The 14,173-nt window shown below is 46.6% G+C and overlaps 2 protein-coding genes across 12 annotated transcripts in view; one reads left to right on the top strand and one right to left on the bottom strand.

The window, feature by feature from the left end:
• LOC141513413 (death-associated protein kinase 2-like) overlaps nt 1-8,633 on the top strand; it is a 37,573-nt gene extending 28,940 nt beyond the window's left edge. For 2 of the 11 annotated variants that reach the window (XM_074223181.1, XM_074223185.1), the window contains one exon: nt 57-6,359. The gene's annotated coding sequence lies outside the window, so the exon portion shown is untranslated. The other 9 variants (XR_012475792.1, XR_012475794.1, XR_012475796.1 and 6 more) reach the window with 9 other exon arrangements.
• INSRR (insulin receptor related receptor) overlaps nt 4,788-14,173 on the bottom strand; it is a 32,752-nt gene continuing 23,366 nt past the window's right edge. Inside the window, exons 8-22 of the mRNA XM_074223179.1 lie at nt 11,880-12,118; nt 10,969-11,136; nt 10,661-10,859; nt 10,402-10,443; nt 9,905-10,122; nt 9,556-9,692; nt 9,128-9,290; nt 8,760-8,865; nt 8,052-8,122; nt 7,554-7,783; nt 7,251-7,361; nt 6,949-7,108; nt 6,513-6,642; nt 6,152-6,286; nt 4,788-5,966 (exon numbers count right to left, since the gene is read on the bottom strand). Of these exons, the coding sequence (XP_074079280.1) occupies nt 5,726-5,966; nt 6,152-6,286; nt 6,513-6,642; nt 6,949-7,108; nt 7,251-7,361; nt 7,554-7,783; nt 8,052-8,122; nt 8,760-8,865; nt 9,128-9,290; nt 9,556-9,692; nt 9,905-10,122; nt 10,402-10,443; nt 10,661-10,859; nt 10,969-11,136; nt 11,880-12,118 (2,350 nt within the window). The 3' untranslated portion in view covers nt 4,788-5,725. The remainder of the gene's footprint in view (nt 5,967-6,151; nt 6,287-6,512; nt 6,643-6,948; nt 7,109-7,250; nt 7,362-7,553; nt 7,784-8,051; nt 8,123-8,759; nt 8,866-9,127; nt 9,291-9,555; nt 9,693-9,904; nt 10,123-10,401; nt 10,444-10,660; nt 10,860-10,968; nt 11,137-11,879; nt 12,119-14,173) is intronic.

Here is a 14,173-nt window from a genome sequence, read left to right as displayed (position 1 = left end):
GAAACCTAGGCTTTGTAATGGCTAATAGAAAAGATACATTTCTATCTTCACCCTAGCCACCACTCTGCCCCTTCAGGAACTTTGCCCACTGAAGAATTGTGCATGTCTCAAAGGTAACTTGAAGATTCTCTGCTTGCTTTTTGTGTTGCGCTCGATAATTAGAAGAAGAACAATTAGAAGACATGGAAAAAGGCAACTGTTAACTTGTTTTAGGAACTTAAGAAAATCAAGACTGGTCAACTAGCCTTGAGTAACTATATGTGTGTCAGGCACTTAACTCATTTGTGAAATGAGAATAGCGTCCAGTTGTGCTACTTATTACCTTATGACCTTGGGCAAGCTTCACATTATCTTTAAAACTGAATTTAACTCTTATTCAGCTCTAAGACCTACAATTCCATAATCTCCACGTTTACTTCTAGCCTACCATTGGTCTATCGAGGCCTTCCCACCATTTACTGGAGTTGCAGTTTCCAGCCTGGCCATTAAGGGTCGCTGTTGCTTCAGCAACTGGCAGCAACCCTCAGGTGGTCAGGGCCTAATACCATCCTACAAATCAATTAAACTCAGCAAGAACTTATTAAATGTCTGCTCTGTGCTAGACTCTTTGCTAAACCCTGGAGGAACACAAGGACAAATGAAAAGCAGTCCCTGCCCTAACAGAGCTTCCTCTTTACAAGGGGCCAACCCAGGGCCTGTGCCTGAGTGAGGAATGGCTATCTATTGATGAGTTGTTGATTGAATCTATGGAATATTTTATACACACACACACACACACACACACACACAAAGATATACAATTTCCTCTGGGGAAACTCCAACACTAACAAAGATTGCAGCAACCCATAACCTCATTAACAGTCTGACACACACAGAGGTTAGTGACCAGCCCAGATTCATGAGACTAGTATCAAAGGCAAGGGAGGTTTTCCTGACTTAACCTCAGGACATTTTCCACCATGCCATGCTGCCTCTGTAATTTTTACACAGTTAAGTAAATATGAGTTAATCAGGAGACTTCCCACAAGAGATAGCACTTGAATTGAACCTTGAAGGAAGTTAAGGACTCTAACTGGCAGCTAGGTGGAACAGAAATAGAGGGTCAGGTGTGGAGTTAGGAAAAACCTTAGTGCAAATCTGGTCTCAGATACATCCTAATTGGGTGACCCTGGGCAAGCCACCTAACCCCTTTGGCTTCAGTTCCCTTATCTGTAAAATGAGCTGGAAAAGGATAAGGCAAATTACACTAGTATTTTTGCCAAGAAAACCCCAAATGATGTCATGAAGAGTTGGACACAACTGAGCAATAACAAAGTCTAAGAATCAAAAGATGAAGAGAAAGTGTATTCTAGGCATAAGAGGTAGTTTGCACAAAAAGTGATGAGGCAGGAAATAAAATGCCAAGTTTAGGAAAGTCTAGTTTGGCTGAAATGTAGAGTAAGAGAAATAGTAAATAAGTCTGGAATGGTATATTAGACCCAAATTAAATGCAAAGCTGAGAAGTTTTGTATTTTATAGTAAAGGCAATAGGGAGCCACTGGGATTCTTGAACAGTGGTATGGCATTTCTTATGCTTTAGGAAGATTATTTTGGAAGCTGTGTAGAGGAAGGATTGGAAAAGTGAGAAACTTGAAGCAGGGACATCAGGAAATTATTGCAACGGTTAGAGGTAATAAACTATGGCCATGTTTTATGTGAGGGACAAGAAGGAGAGGGATATGTGAAATGCTGCAGAATGGGATGAAGAGTGAAAGAGGTGAAGAACTAAGAATGACTTCAAAGTTGTCAACCTGATTGACCAGGAAGGTGGTGGAGTACTCTCCAGAGAAATAGGGAAGTTTGGAGAAAAGGATATATTAGAGGAGGGAATGAATTAATGAGTAAAAGGAGAGAAGTGTATATTAAGCACTTGCTATGTGCCAATCACTATGAAAGGTGCTGGTGATACAAAGACAAAAATCAGTACTATCTTCCCTAAAGAAGTTTATATTCTAAGGGAGGGACAGAATATATGGTAGCCAGTGAGTGGAGCTTTTGATTGGGGAAATGCAGGAATAGTGAGTAAACCATTGGGGAGTTCATTTTCCAGAAGCAGTGGTAGGTAATATTCAGTGAATCAGTGTTCCAAGAGCCAAGGGTAGAAGGTATATACATATATATGTCATTTGAGGCAGCAGGGTAGATGTCAAAATGTGTACTAAGTTGTCCTGGGTTTTGAAACATGATCTGGGGCTAGCTAGATGTAGCTCTTTAGGAGAATTTACACTTATTGGACAAGCCCAGCTCCAGGAGTAGTTTCCCCAGAAAGGAGTCATGGTTTCTGGTCCAGATGGGTCTGTTCCATTGAGGAGGAAGGAACATGGCAGGGTAAAGGGCAAGATGAGTTTTGTTGTGGATATGTGGCATTTTAAAAATCCCTTCGGAACATCCAGGTAGAGATGTTCAACAGGAAGTTAGTGCTGCAGGGCTGTGGGCTCAGGAGAGATGAGGGCTGATGAATCATTGGGGGCTGATTAGATTACCAATAAAGGGCATAGAAAAAGAAAAGAGGACCCAGGGCATATCTTTAGGGGACATTCAGAGTTATTCAGAGTGTGGAATGGATGATGATCTAGCAAAGGAGATCTAGGAGTAGCCAAGCAGGGAGGGAAAAAGCAGGATTTGTGGCTAGGGAGGAAAGAACCTCCAGAATGAAAATTGGTTAAATAGTGTCGAATGATGTGGAGAGATTTTTTTTACATGGTTGGTGAAAGATCAATAGATTTAGCAATAGAATCAGGTATAGAGATCATTGGTAGCTTGAAGAGCACTAGTGACAAGATTATATACCAAGTCAGGGAGAGAAGGCTATGAGAGTTTGGTGACTTTTTCTAGAGCTTTGACTGTGTTAAGATCTAAACCCTAAGAAGATATCTAGAGGAGATGACAGGGCTAGGTTAAAGTTTTTGAAGAATAAGAAGTAGGCAGCAGGAAGGAAGACAGTAGATACAGCAAGACTGAAGATGTGAGATTGAAAGATGAGAGGGAGTTCTCCAAATGCTTTTGGAGTTATGTATTGAAGATAAAGCTATGAAGATAGCCTGGAGTGTCCCCAACAGTAGGACATCCACTATGAATTATATTTTCTGTAGTGGGAATAGATTACAGTAATATCTTCCACATCATGAGGTGAGAGGGGTTAGGGATGGGGTACCCCCTTGATCTGGAAAATCTGAGTAAAATTTTTTGACCCTTTATTTGTACCAGAGAAGTTTGATTTTTTCTTTTTATGGGGTATTTACAGTATTAAAAGATGTTGATAATTTTATGTAATATACATTTTTTTCATTTCTGAATTTCTAAACTCTTTGTTGTCTACTGGACTTTTCCCCCAAGTCAGATGTGCCTTTTACAAAACTCCCCTCAAATTCCCATTTAATTTCTTATGCAGATCATGCTATATCAAGATATGGAAGGAATATGTTGAACCTATTCCGGGTCCTACAAGGAAGTAACAGTATTTTAATGATAACTCTTTGGGGTTAGGAGTATGCAAGTTTTTGACAAGAACAGAGAAGGGATTTACACACTTTGTCCTTAAGGACATGTTGAATTCAGGTCAGTTCCTATGGGCTCCACCTTGGGGGTCTACAACCCTGCAGGAGATTGAACCAGACACCAAGCAGCTGGTAGAAGAGGAAGGGATAAATGGGGTGGTAGAATTTAGGGGTTGACTTTCCACAAGTTGATGCTAAACAAAACTTTAAAGCCACATATTCAGTACCTCACACTGTAACAAAGAGAATGGAACAGCCCTCTTTCACTGACACTGTCCCTTTGGGGCATAATGCCCTTTTGTAATTTCTTTAACCCTTCAACTCTAACCTAGGTGCTAATTTGAACTAGATCTCACCTAAAGATAATTGGGGGAGGAGAGTAACTATGATTCACTAAGAACCCTACAGTCCCTAAAGAGGCCTGAACTATAATACACCTTGGCCTCAGACCAAGCCTCTAATACTAAATTCAAATAATGCACATTTCTCTGTAGTTTTAAGGTTTGTGAAGAGCTTTCCTCTCAATGACTTGGAAGTCATTGGCAAGGTAGGTAAAATGATATTGTCCCAATGAAGGGATGAGGGAACTGTGACTCAAAAATAGAATTGCCAAGGCTTACACAATTAGTAAGTGTTGGAAACAATTCAAACCTAGGTCTCTTGATGCCAAGGCTGTGGAGGGCTCTTTCCACTGTTAGGCTTCCTCTACCAGCAAAGTAGTTGACCTTATTTCCCATTCCCTTTTCCCACTCAGGACATGCTGCCTACCTGAAATATGCCACAAGAGTCCAAGAAATGCCTTCTTTCCCTGTTAAGGGAAGGTAGACAGGACTCTGGCTACTTCTTGGGAAACTGAAAGGGATGAGTATGTGGGATTATACAGAAGGTGGTGAAAGGGGAGGTTGAATACAGGTGGGAAGGGTAAGATCATAGGTTAGATTGACTTAAACATCATTTAGTACAATACTTTCATTTTCACATTGAGTGGGACTTTTCAAGATCACTTGGATGGCTAGTAGATAGAAAATTTACTGGTTCTGCTTTCCTAGTCTTTGAAAGCCTAGTTAGTAAGATCATTTATCAGTAATCAGGCAACCCTAATTGCCTGTGGGGAGGAAAGTGGCAAGTTAGATGGTAAAAAGTTTTTTTCTGTACAGCTGCAGCTTAGGGCCCAGTGGAGGAAAATAGATAACAGCAAATTTATAGCATACTTAATATATAAGTGGACAATTTGATAACCAAGACCCCAGGTATAAATAGGAATTTTATTGCATCTTCTCCAATATCCATATTTAAGGTGGAATGGGTAAAGAATGAAGGTAATATTTTCAAAACTTTAAGAGTTAAATGCAATGGCAAGGGCTTGAAAGGGGGGTAAGAAGAAAATGGAAATGAGGAAGAGAAAGTCAGCACCAAGGGATGCCCCCAGGAGGATTTGAGGGAGCAGCACCAAGCTGAGGGATCCTGGAGTGGGGGTTGAGGTCAAAAGTGGTGACTGGCTAAAGTGGAAGTAAACCTAATTTAAGTCCCCTAGAAAGGTAGAGATAAAATAGATACTCCTTCACCTCCCCAGAAATGTTCTATTGTGAAACACAAGATGACAGTTGGGAGAAAATAAGATCCCAAAGTTTCCCTTTTCCCACTGTTCGAAATGTAGCCTCTTGTCCTTTGCCAGGGTAGGCCAGGGAGAAAAGGTCCTCTGAAAGGGGAAGGCGATGAGCCAGAGAAGGGTGCTTTAAAATGCTTGGATATCAGGAAATTATGTTGAGAGGTGTGTTTGTGGTGTTTCTTTTCTCAAAAAACCCTCAATCACAGCACAGGATAGATTCTCCTTGTCATCTGAGTCTGGAATGCCTGGTGGGGGCATTTTTCATTTGACCATGAAAGGAAGTGATACTCTCCCTCCCTGCGCTTGTGAGAGTCTGGCATCCCACCAACTTCCAGGGCTGCCTCCATCCTTCCATTTTCTCAGCTCCCTTTTCTCAGCTTCCTATGGAATCTCAGGGCAGAGGCACCTTATCTATCCTGAGATAGGACAGGAGAGAACCCTCATTCCCTGACTCATCTCATCTCACCATCTTCCCCATCCCTTGGTTGTGTGTCTGTGTGTAGTCCTCTTCAGTGTTTTGTGATGTCAGCAATGTCCCAGTATACAGGGATCCCATATGCTCTGGGGGAGAAGGAACTCCTCAGTGTCCTAGGCTTCCATTGGGAGGGCTGCAGTCTAGGGTAACCTCAGGGGATGGGTGGGTATCAGGATCAGTATCAGGAGGTGCCAAGGAGCCCCTGCCTCCTCGGCTTTCAGGGCTAAAGTAGAAAGAGAGGCGATGGAAGGAGGGGTGCAGCTCATCCTTGATGCTGTCGAGAATTTGAATGAAGGTTGGGCGCTGGCGAGGGTTCTGTTGCCAGCAGCGACTCATCAGCTCCCGTCTAGCAGGGGGAAAAGGAGTGGGGTCATCAGATAGGGGTGATTAAGTTCTTATCACCCTGATTCCATGAATAGAGGATCTGGGGAGAAGTGGATGATCTTAAGGTCATAGTTGGAGAACAAGGGAGTCAGGATTGAGAGGTACATGGAGCTATGATTAGGGGAAGAACAGAGGGAGGTGACTCACAGCTGGGGAGGGCAGCCCTCGGGCTCATCCAGGATGCCGTTGTCCATGACAAACCTGAGTACCTGCTCATTGGACAGGCCTTGGTAAGGCTGTTCTGCCAGTGTCACAATCTCCCATAACACTACACCAAATGACCTGAGCAGATAAGAGTTTACAAGATCAGGGACCTTTCACATTCTCCAGTGACTGCTCCCCTCCTACAACTTCATTCCAGGGAAAAGGTGTACATCCAACCAGGATTCTCTAAAATGTAAGTGGGAGGAAGCTCTTGGTTCCCTTTTCCAGTCTCTCTTCTTGAGGATCCCAGTTAACTCCCCAGGAGACCCAACCCCAGCCCACCCACCCAACAGCCAGGCCCTACCAGACATCTGAGTGAGTGCTGAAGATTCCATCTTTTAAGGATTCAGGAGCCATCCAACGAACTGGTAGCAGCCCCTTTCCTCCCTTGCGATAATAATCTGTCTCATACACATCCCTAGTCATCCCAAAGTCTGAGGGTAGGAGAGGACATGGGGAAGGGCAGGTCACAAACACTGCTTTAGCTAGTCAGTCCCCAACCCCAACAAACCCAGGCCCAAGTAATTATCCAGTTTCAGACTAATGTCCTCCATTTTTCCCCAGTCTTTTGTCTCTCACCTTCCCTTTGCTGAATCCCAAATCTTCTACTTCCCCATGCTACTCATTTACCATTCTTTCCCCCTTTTCTCTCCCATTCCTCTCCCAAAGCTTGCTTCCTGTCTAGAATTAAATAGAATATCCAAGACTGGAAGAGGCCCATCTCTTCTCATCCATTGTACCCCCAATCTTGACTGTGAAGTCTTGAGACACCATGCAGTTTCGGGCAGCCAGGTCTCGGTGCACAAACTTGTTGGCAGTGAGGTAGGCCATGCCATCAGCGATCTCACCTGCCATCTGAATCATGTCACTCAGCTCTGGTTTAGGGAGTCCTGGGTTGTTCTGAGAATGAGGGAGATCCATGAGGGAAGAACTCAATATTCCCTGCCCCCATTCCTTGAGAGATCTAAGAGTACCTTGGCATTACACAGTTTCTCCATTCTTTATCTATTCATCCCTACCTCCTTCCCATTTAGGCCCTTACCTCTGCCTCAGGCCTCAGGGACCGGAGATGGCTTTTCAGGTCCCCTCGAGTCATGAGCTCCATGATGACTAGAACTGGTTGTCCTTGTGATACTACACCCAGAAGCTGCACCTACAGATGAACAATGGAGTCTGACTGTAATCCAAATTCAACTAAACTTCAATCTGATCTCAAGTCAGACCTTCAACTATGACCTCATACCTAAACCTGACCCCAATCATTTTTGATAAACATAACCCCCCACCCCACCATTGATCCTGACTCCCAGATGTCATAAAGCTGATTCTTTCCCCTCCCAGGTACCACATGGTGACATTTGAAGGCTTTCATGACAGAGGCCTCCTTGAGGAATTCAATTCTCTCCCGAAGACTGGCCAGCTCATTCACGGTCTTAAGGGCCACTGGTGTTGGGGCCTCCCCTGCTTCAAGCCCCTGGGCCAAACCCTCGTACACCATTCCAAAGGAGCCCTGGCCCAGCTCCCGGATCACAGAAATCTGTTCTCGAGGCACTTCCCATTCATCTGGAACATACACTAGTTGTGGTAGAGAAAACAAGATCAGGAGGATGGGGGGGAGGAGGGAATCAGGGGTTTCTCTATCCCTTTCCTCTTCTGGAGTCCCCTATCTTCTCTGTAATGACTTGATTCCAAATGTTGCCTCTCTCCAGTATAGTTGAATCCCAGTCTCTATGCCCATTTGGAATCATTCTCCTTGGACCTGCTAAACCTCACTCCTTGATTCTAAAGTTGTTACTAACTCCCACCCTTCAGCCCTCTTCCCCAGGTCCCCTGGAGCTCCTACTGTCTGAAGTGCTGAAGTATTCAGGGTTGACAGAAGCATAGAGGGTCCCATTGGGGTAACCACCACTGTTCCTGTAATAAGGGAAAGAAATAGGGCCTAAGGCAAACTGATAGGATAGAAACCAGGGCTGAAGATAGAGGCCAGGCAAGAGTATGGGATGGGGCTAGAAGTCAGGGAACTTGGGAGGAGTCTAGCTATGAAATTATGGGGTCTGAGGGACAGAGGAAAGGCAGAACTGAGGACAAAGTATGGCTCACAGCCCCTATCCTTTGCCTTAGCTCCATTCAGATCTAGAGATTCTCCAAGCACCTTTTTCCTGGGCCCAGGCTCTGGCCAACGATGGAGGGGACACAACAGGAAGAGGCATTCTATAGTCAATCCTTAGAAATTCCTAGGACCCAGCAGCTCTTCCCTTCAGTTGGCCACCTGCTGCCCCACCCAGTGAGAATCCAAGTGCCCTGAGCTATTGGACTTTAGAGGGCCTCAAAAGGTCATCTGGTAGGGCTCACTCACCCTCATCTGGATTGTATTTTTCTTAAAAAGGGAGTGGGAGGCAACAGGCTTTGGTGTTAGAAGATCTTTGCTGCTACAAACCCTCACTCCTCCTTATCCAGGCTTGCTTCCCACATAGGGAGGAGAGGGTGGGAGCAAGATGAAGGGGAGAGGAGAGGAAAAACTGAGGCTGATGGTAGTATAGAAATACCCTACCTCTTCCTGCTATAGAAGAAGCCAAGGGCAGCCAGAACAATGAACAACAGCAGTCCCACGGGGGTGACAGTGAGGAGAACATGTAGCCCACCAGACTCCTCCTCCTCTGGGAAGGGTAGAGACCAGAGATCAAAAGGCTGGATTCAGAAAGTGAAGTCCATGGTTAGGGGCAAGGGTCAACAATCAAGGGGCGAGGTCAGCTGGTGGAGGCCAGTGAACAGAGACTATAGGACAGAACCAGATATCATGATAGGGTCAATGGGTGAGGGGGTGTCCTTCCATTATAGATTTGGACAAGAGGTGAGGGGACCTAAGTTAACCAGTTAGGTTGAGTTTGAGAACCAGGAACAGGCCTGTGCCTATCTTACCAGGGCCAGGGATGTAGAATGCCAGGCCATCAGTCCAAGAGCCATTTCCAGCTAGTGAGGTGGCTCGAACTCGGGCTGTGTAGTTGCCTGGGGGAAGCAGGGCCAGGTGGACTCCCCCAAACTTGGCATAGCGGAGGCGGGACACACACAGCACTGTGGCCTCCTGGGGAGGAGAGTGGGGCAGGAAAGGAAGGAGAAAAGACAGTTCCAAATGCCCAGGCAGGGAAGATTCTATGGAGTTGGGTGATGGGGGAAAGGGTTATCTAGCCCAGGATCTTGGGGAGGGAAAGGATTCCCTAGGGTGGGTGGCGAGGAGAGGAGCCCAGCACTTGAGAAGGGAGGGAGCTCAGTGGGGAGGGTGGCACAAGCAGTGGTGGTGAGGAGCAGGTAGGGTGGGTGCTTGGGGGCCCAGGCTCCAGGGTCCCTACCTCACCTAGGCGCTTGTACTTGATTTCATACTTGAGAATGAGCCCATTAGGGTCTGGGGGCTCAGGCCAGTGCAAGAGGACACTGCTTTTACTGGATGGCTTCCAAGCCACCTTCCCAGGAATGCTGTCTGCCTCACCTATGGGAATAGCAGGGGACACAACTGTAAAGACCCTTCTAGCTCTGAGACTCCTAGTACCTAAATATCCCCCCTGAGGAGAAACTAAGACAGTTGAGGCCAAAATGACTATGAGGAAGGGTAGAAAATTAATTATGGGTCAGGGGTTTGGATCTCAATAGGTGTAAGGTGCTATTCAAGAGGCTGTGGGCGAGGGGTTAGAGGTCACCTACGATGGGGCATGGTACGGGCAAAGACGAAGGTGGCAGCGCTGCAGCCCACCGTGTGGGCAGCATGGTTGCAGGCGTGGATGTCGATGCGGTACTCGGTGAAATGGCGTAGGCCACTCAGGACTACCCGCTCTCGAGGGACCTTGTCCTGGATCCCAAAGTCAGAGCTGTTTCCCCCTCCCCCAGGGGCCTTTGCAGCCCGTTGGTAGCGGCCTGGGTTCCTGTTGGAAGGGGATACGGGAATACCAAATCATGCATGGGTTTCACGGGTCTGAGCTGGAAGACCCCTTAGAAATCGCCTTAGAACTGCTGTGCCAGGGCTCCCTAATCCTGAGGACACTGAACCATCTCAAAGTTAAGTGACTTGCCCAAGGTGGCCGAGCTGACATTCGAACCCGGGTCTTGACTCCAAACTCTTTCCACTCACAAATGAGTTCCTGATCTCTCTGCGGCTTCCCCCCCTCCTGGCTTCCAGGCCCTCTGCACCTCTCCCCACTTACCTCTGGGGGTTCTTGTTGATAGAAGTTACCTTCCAGGGGGATCTGGGGAGAAAGGCGGAGGATTCCTTCTCCTTCCTTTCCAGCCCACCCCGCCCCTCGAGCCGCGTCTGCCCCCCAAAGGATGACCCAGTCCAGTAAACCAGTGGGCGCTAAGGAGGACTGCCGGGGGGCCTGTGAGGCCAGGAGAAGCTGAGGCTTCCACGAGGGGGGCTCCTCCCACCACCCCACCTTGCCTGACAGGTCTGTCCCGGGCCCGGACCTGGGAAGAGTGATGGCGTTGTGCAGAAAGTTCTCAAACTTCTTCTGGAAGGAGGCCTCGTGCGTCTCCAGGGCTGGCTGCTGGGGCTGCTCCCGGGTCGGGCTCTGGCAGGGGCAGCACCCCGGCTCGGGCTCCGCCGGCGGCTCCCCGGCCTCCTGGTCGAAGCGGGCGTCCGTGCTGCTGCTGGGGAGCCGGAGGCCTGGCCGAGGGCGGGGAGCGGGGTCAAGGTCGGGCAGCCTCGGGGAGGGCAGCAGAGTGGGGTCCTGGGGCAGGATCCCCCCCCCCGCCCAGGCCACCCCCCGGCTCACCGCGCTGGCAGTAGTCATTGAGGTACAGGTCGGCGTCCTCCGCCAGCCGCTGCCACAGCACCAGGTAGTAGGTGAGGTTCCCGTTGCGCTGCGTGGGCGCCTTCCACCTCACCAGCAGGTGGGACGACGAGTTGGAGGTGGAGATGACGTCCAGCGGCACGGTCGGGGCTGCGGAGGAGAGGAGCGGGGCCGGCTGTCACACCGGCCTCAGGCCCGCAGGCCGCCCTCCCCTCCCGCTCCAACCCTTGGGGAAGTACCTGGGGGGGTGAGTGTGTACAGGAGTGAGTGAGTGTATAAGTGACACAGTATGGGGGGGATGTGTGAGTTGACGTGTGCGCACAAGTGTGAGAGTGAGCGTGAGTGTGCTTATGAGAGTGTAGTGTGCTCAAGTTCAAGGACACACTTAAGACGGGAACGCCCGGCCACTCCCAAGGTCCTGAACCCCTAACCTTAAAGAAGTCCCGCCTCTTTCTAGTGCGCCCCATTCCCCCTGAACCACAAGATCTGCAGCCAGAAGGGACCCTCGGGACCATCTAGTCCATTTTGTAGCTGAAGAAAGGTCCAGAAAGGGGTCGTAATTGAGATATAAACCCACATCTTTTTTTTTAGGTTTTTTTTTTTGTAAGGCAAATGGGGTTAAGTGGCTTGCCCAAGGCCACACAGCTAGGTAATTATTAAGTATCTGAGACCGCATTTGAACCCAGGTACTCCTCACTCCAGGGCCCGTGCTTTATCTACTGCGCCACCTAGCCACCCCTCAAATCTTCTGACCATTACTGTTTCTATTACTGTATACTGCCTCTGCTCCCCCTCCCACTTTAATCAGCACCAAAGAACCTGGGCATCCTGCCTCTCTATCCTTAGTGTTGGCACGGAGGATTGTTCAGAAGGAAAGAGGCAGAGGTACCTACCTGCAGGCAGGGTTCGGAGGTAGATGATAGGACTCTGGGCACCCTGATGGGGACTGTCCTCTGCCATGCTCAGGGTAATAGCCCGAACAAAGACAGCATACTGAGTCCAGGGCTTGAGAGGGGCGAGGGTCGCTCCTGGTTCCTGGGTTCTGCTCAGGGGCAGTTCCACATCCAGCAGGTTCCAATTGGGCGCCCCACAAGCATCTGGCCCCATATGCTCTGTGGCATTCTGGAATGGGCTGTACAACCCCCACACCAGGAGATGGGGGCACATCCACAGACTCCTCAGAGTCTGAAGATTCCCACCCTCCATGCTGCCATCTTCCCAAACCTGGAATCCTTTAATTTATGACATTCTGGGGCCAGTCAGTCAATAAGCATTCAGTAAGCATTCACCATATACCAAGTATATGCTAGGAATTGGGGATGTTGAGAGAAGCAAAATTAAAAAACACTAGTCCATGCTTGCAAAATTACAAAGGGAAAGTTTAATCCCAAAGAAGAGAAATGAGAAGACATCTCCCCTAAATGACTTCCATCAATCAATAAAGAATTATTAATGTGCTAGGCATTGTGCTAAGTAATGGGACTATAGAATGAGGCAAAAGACAGTTCCTGCATTCAGGAAGCTTACAGTCTGATGGGAGAGACCACATATAAACAAATATTCACAAAGCAAACTATAATAGGAAATTATGATTTTTTTGAATACAGAATTATTAAAAGAGGGAAAGCACTGCAATTAAGAGGGGGTAAGAAAGGTTTCCTGAGGGTAGAAGTGGAATTTTAGATGAGAGGAATGGAGGGGGTCCCATGGGTGTAGAATATTGCATTTGGATTTTGTATTGAGTAATTTTATGGATTTTTTCCTTTATTCTCTTTTAAAACAATTTTTATTATATGTTAAAACTATCTGGAAGTGGAGAGGAAGATGGAGATATTAATATAAATATAATATAAACAATACAATATATAATATAAAATAAAAATAATATACATATAAATATATAAGATAAAAATGGAGATATTAATCTAATTTTATTTAAAGTAAACAGTTCCAATCTTCACAGCATATTTTGTAATGGGGGAAGACAAGTGATTATCTAGATGCATATAGGATAAATACAGAAGAGATAGAAAGTAATCTAAAACAAGACCCAAAAGGATCTGCAGAAGTTGAGATTTGAGTTGAGTATTGAAGGAGACTAGGGAAGACAACAGGTGGAAATAGGGCAGACACATAGTTCCCAGGGGCTCCCCCTCCAATCTTTCTCAGGGGACCCTGTGGCACAGGGCAAAGAAGCCAAATTTCCTTTGTCTGCACTAGTCCCTGTGCATGAGGTCAAAGATTCTGCCATCCATCCCTTAGTGGGAGTTTCCAGTGTTTAAGTCCTAAAGTTTGTCTGAAGAGCTTGGAGAGTAAAATCCCTTCTATGGTGTCCCCACCACTAACAGCTCTGCTTCTTTGCAAATCTGAGCATACAGTGAATAATGACATAGTATTATTTCTCTAAGGTTCAGAATACTCAGTTCTAGAAACTGACTCCAAGAGAGAAATTCAAAGAAAACAATCTATAGCATCTTTACAAAGCACTTTCTCACAACCACCCTGTGAGCAGATGGCCCCAGTATTATTATCCCTGTTTTACAGTAAGGGAACTGAGGCTTGGAGGAGTCTAGCAATTTTCCCAAGGTTACCCACCTAACATGACATAGGGTAACACATCAGGAAACCTGGATATCAATTGGAAGAGGATCGATGGAGGGAGGAGCAGAAGTGATCTTGTAAGGGGAATGTACTAAGGACCACGTGCCAACAAGGAGGAAATGGATGATGTGTTCAGGAAACGAATTACACACTTGGCATGGAAGCATGATATTAGTAAAGGGGATGGGAGAATTTTAACTCATCTGCAGGAGCTCCATCTTTTAGAAAATGGGCAGCCACTAAATTATTCACTTATCTTGATAATTTAACTTTTCTTGATATAAGGAAAGTACAAAGAGGAACTGCTACTATACTGAGTTTCATTTTGATCAATAAGAAGGAACTAGAAGTGGAAATGGTGGGAACCTTGAGAGGAAATGATTCTTAAAGTTCATAGAAGATTAGAAAGGGAAAGCCAGATATTTCAGGTATACTCTAGATTTGGGGTGAATTACTTCCCAAGATTTCAGAGAAAAGATAATTGAGATCCCATGGTCTAATTTTACAAGGGCACCCCTGATAGCTGTCTTTACATATTTGAAGGATGGTACCTCACATGATAGAAGGTACTTAATCTTTGTTGCTT

This window comes from Macrotis lagotis, chromosome 2 (genome assembly GCF_037893015.1).
Source record: "Macrotis lagotis isolate mMagLag1 chromosome 2, bilby.v1.9.chrom.fasta, whole genome shotgun sequence".
NCBI lineage: Eukaryota > Metazoa > Chordata > Mammalia > Peramelemorphia > Peramelidae > Macrotis > Macrotis lagotis.
Note: the sequence above shows the minus strand (reverse complement) of the source record. Positions and strands in the feature narration are given on the sequence as shown.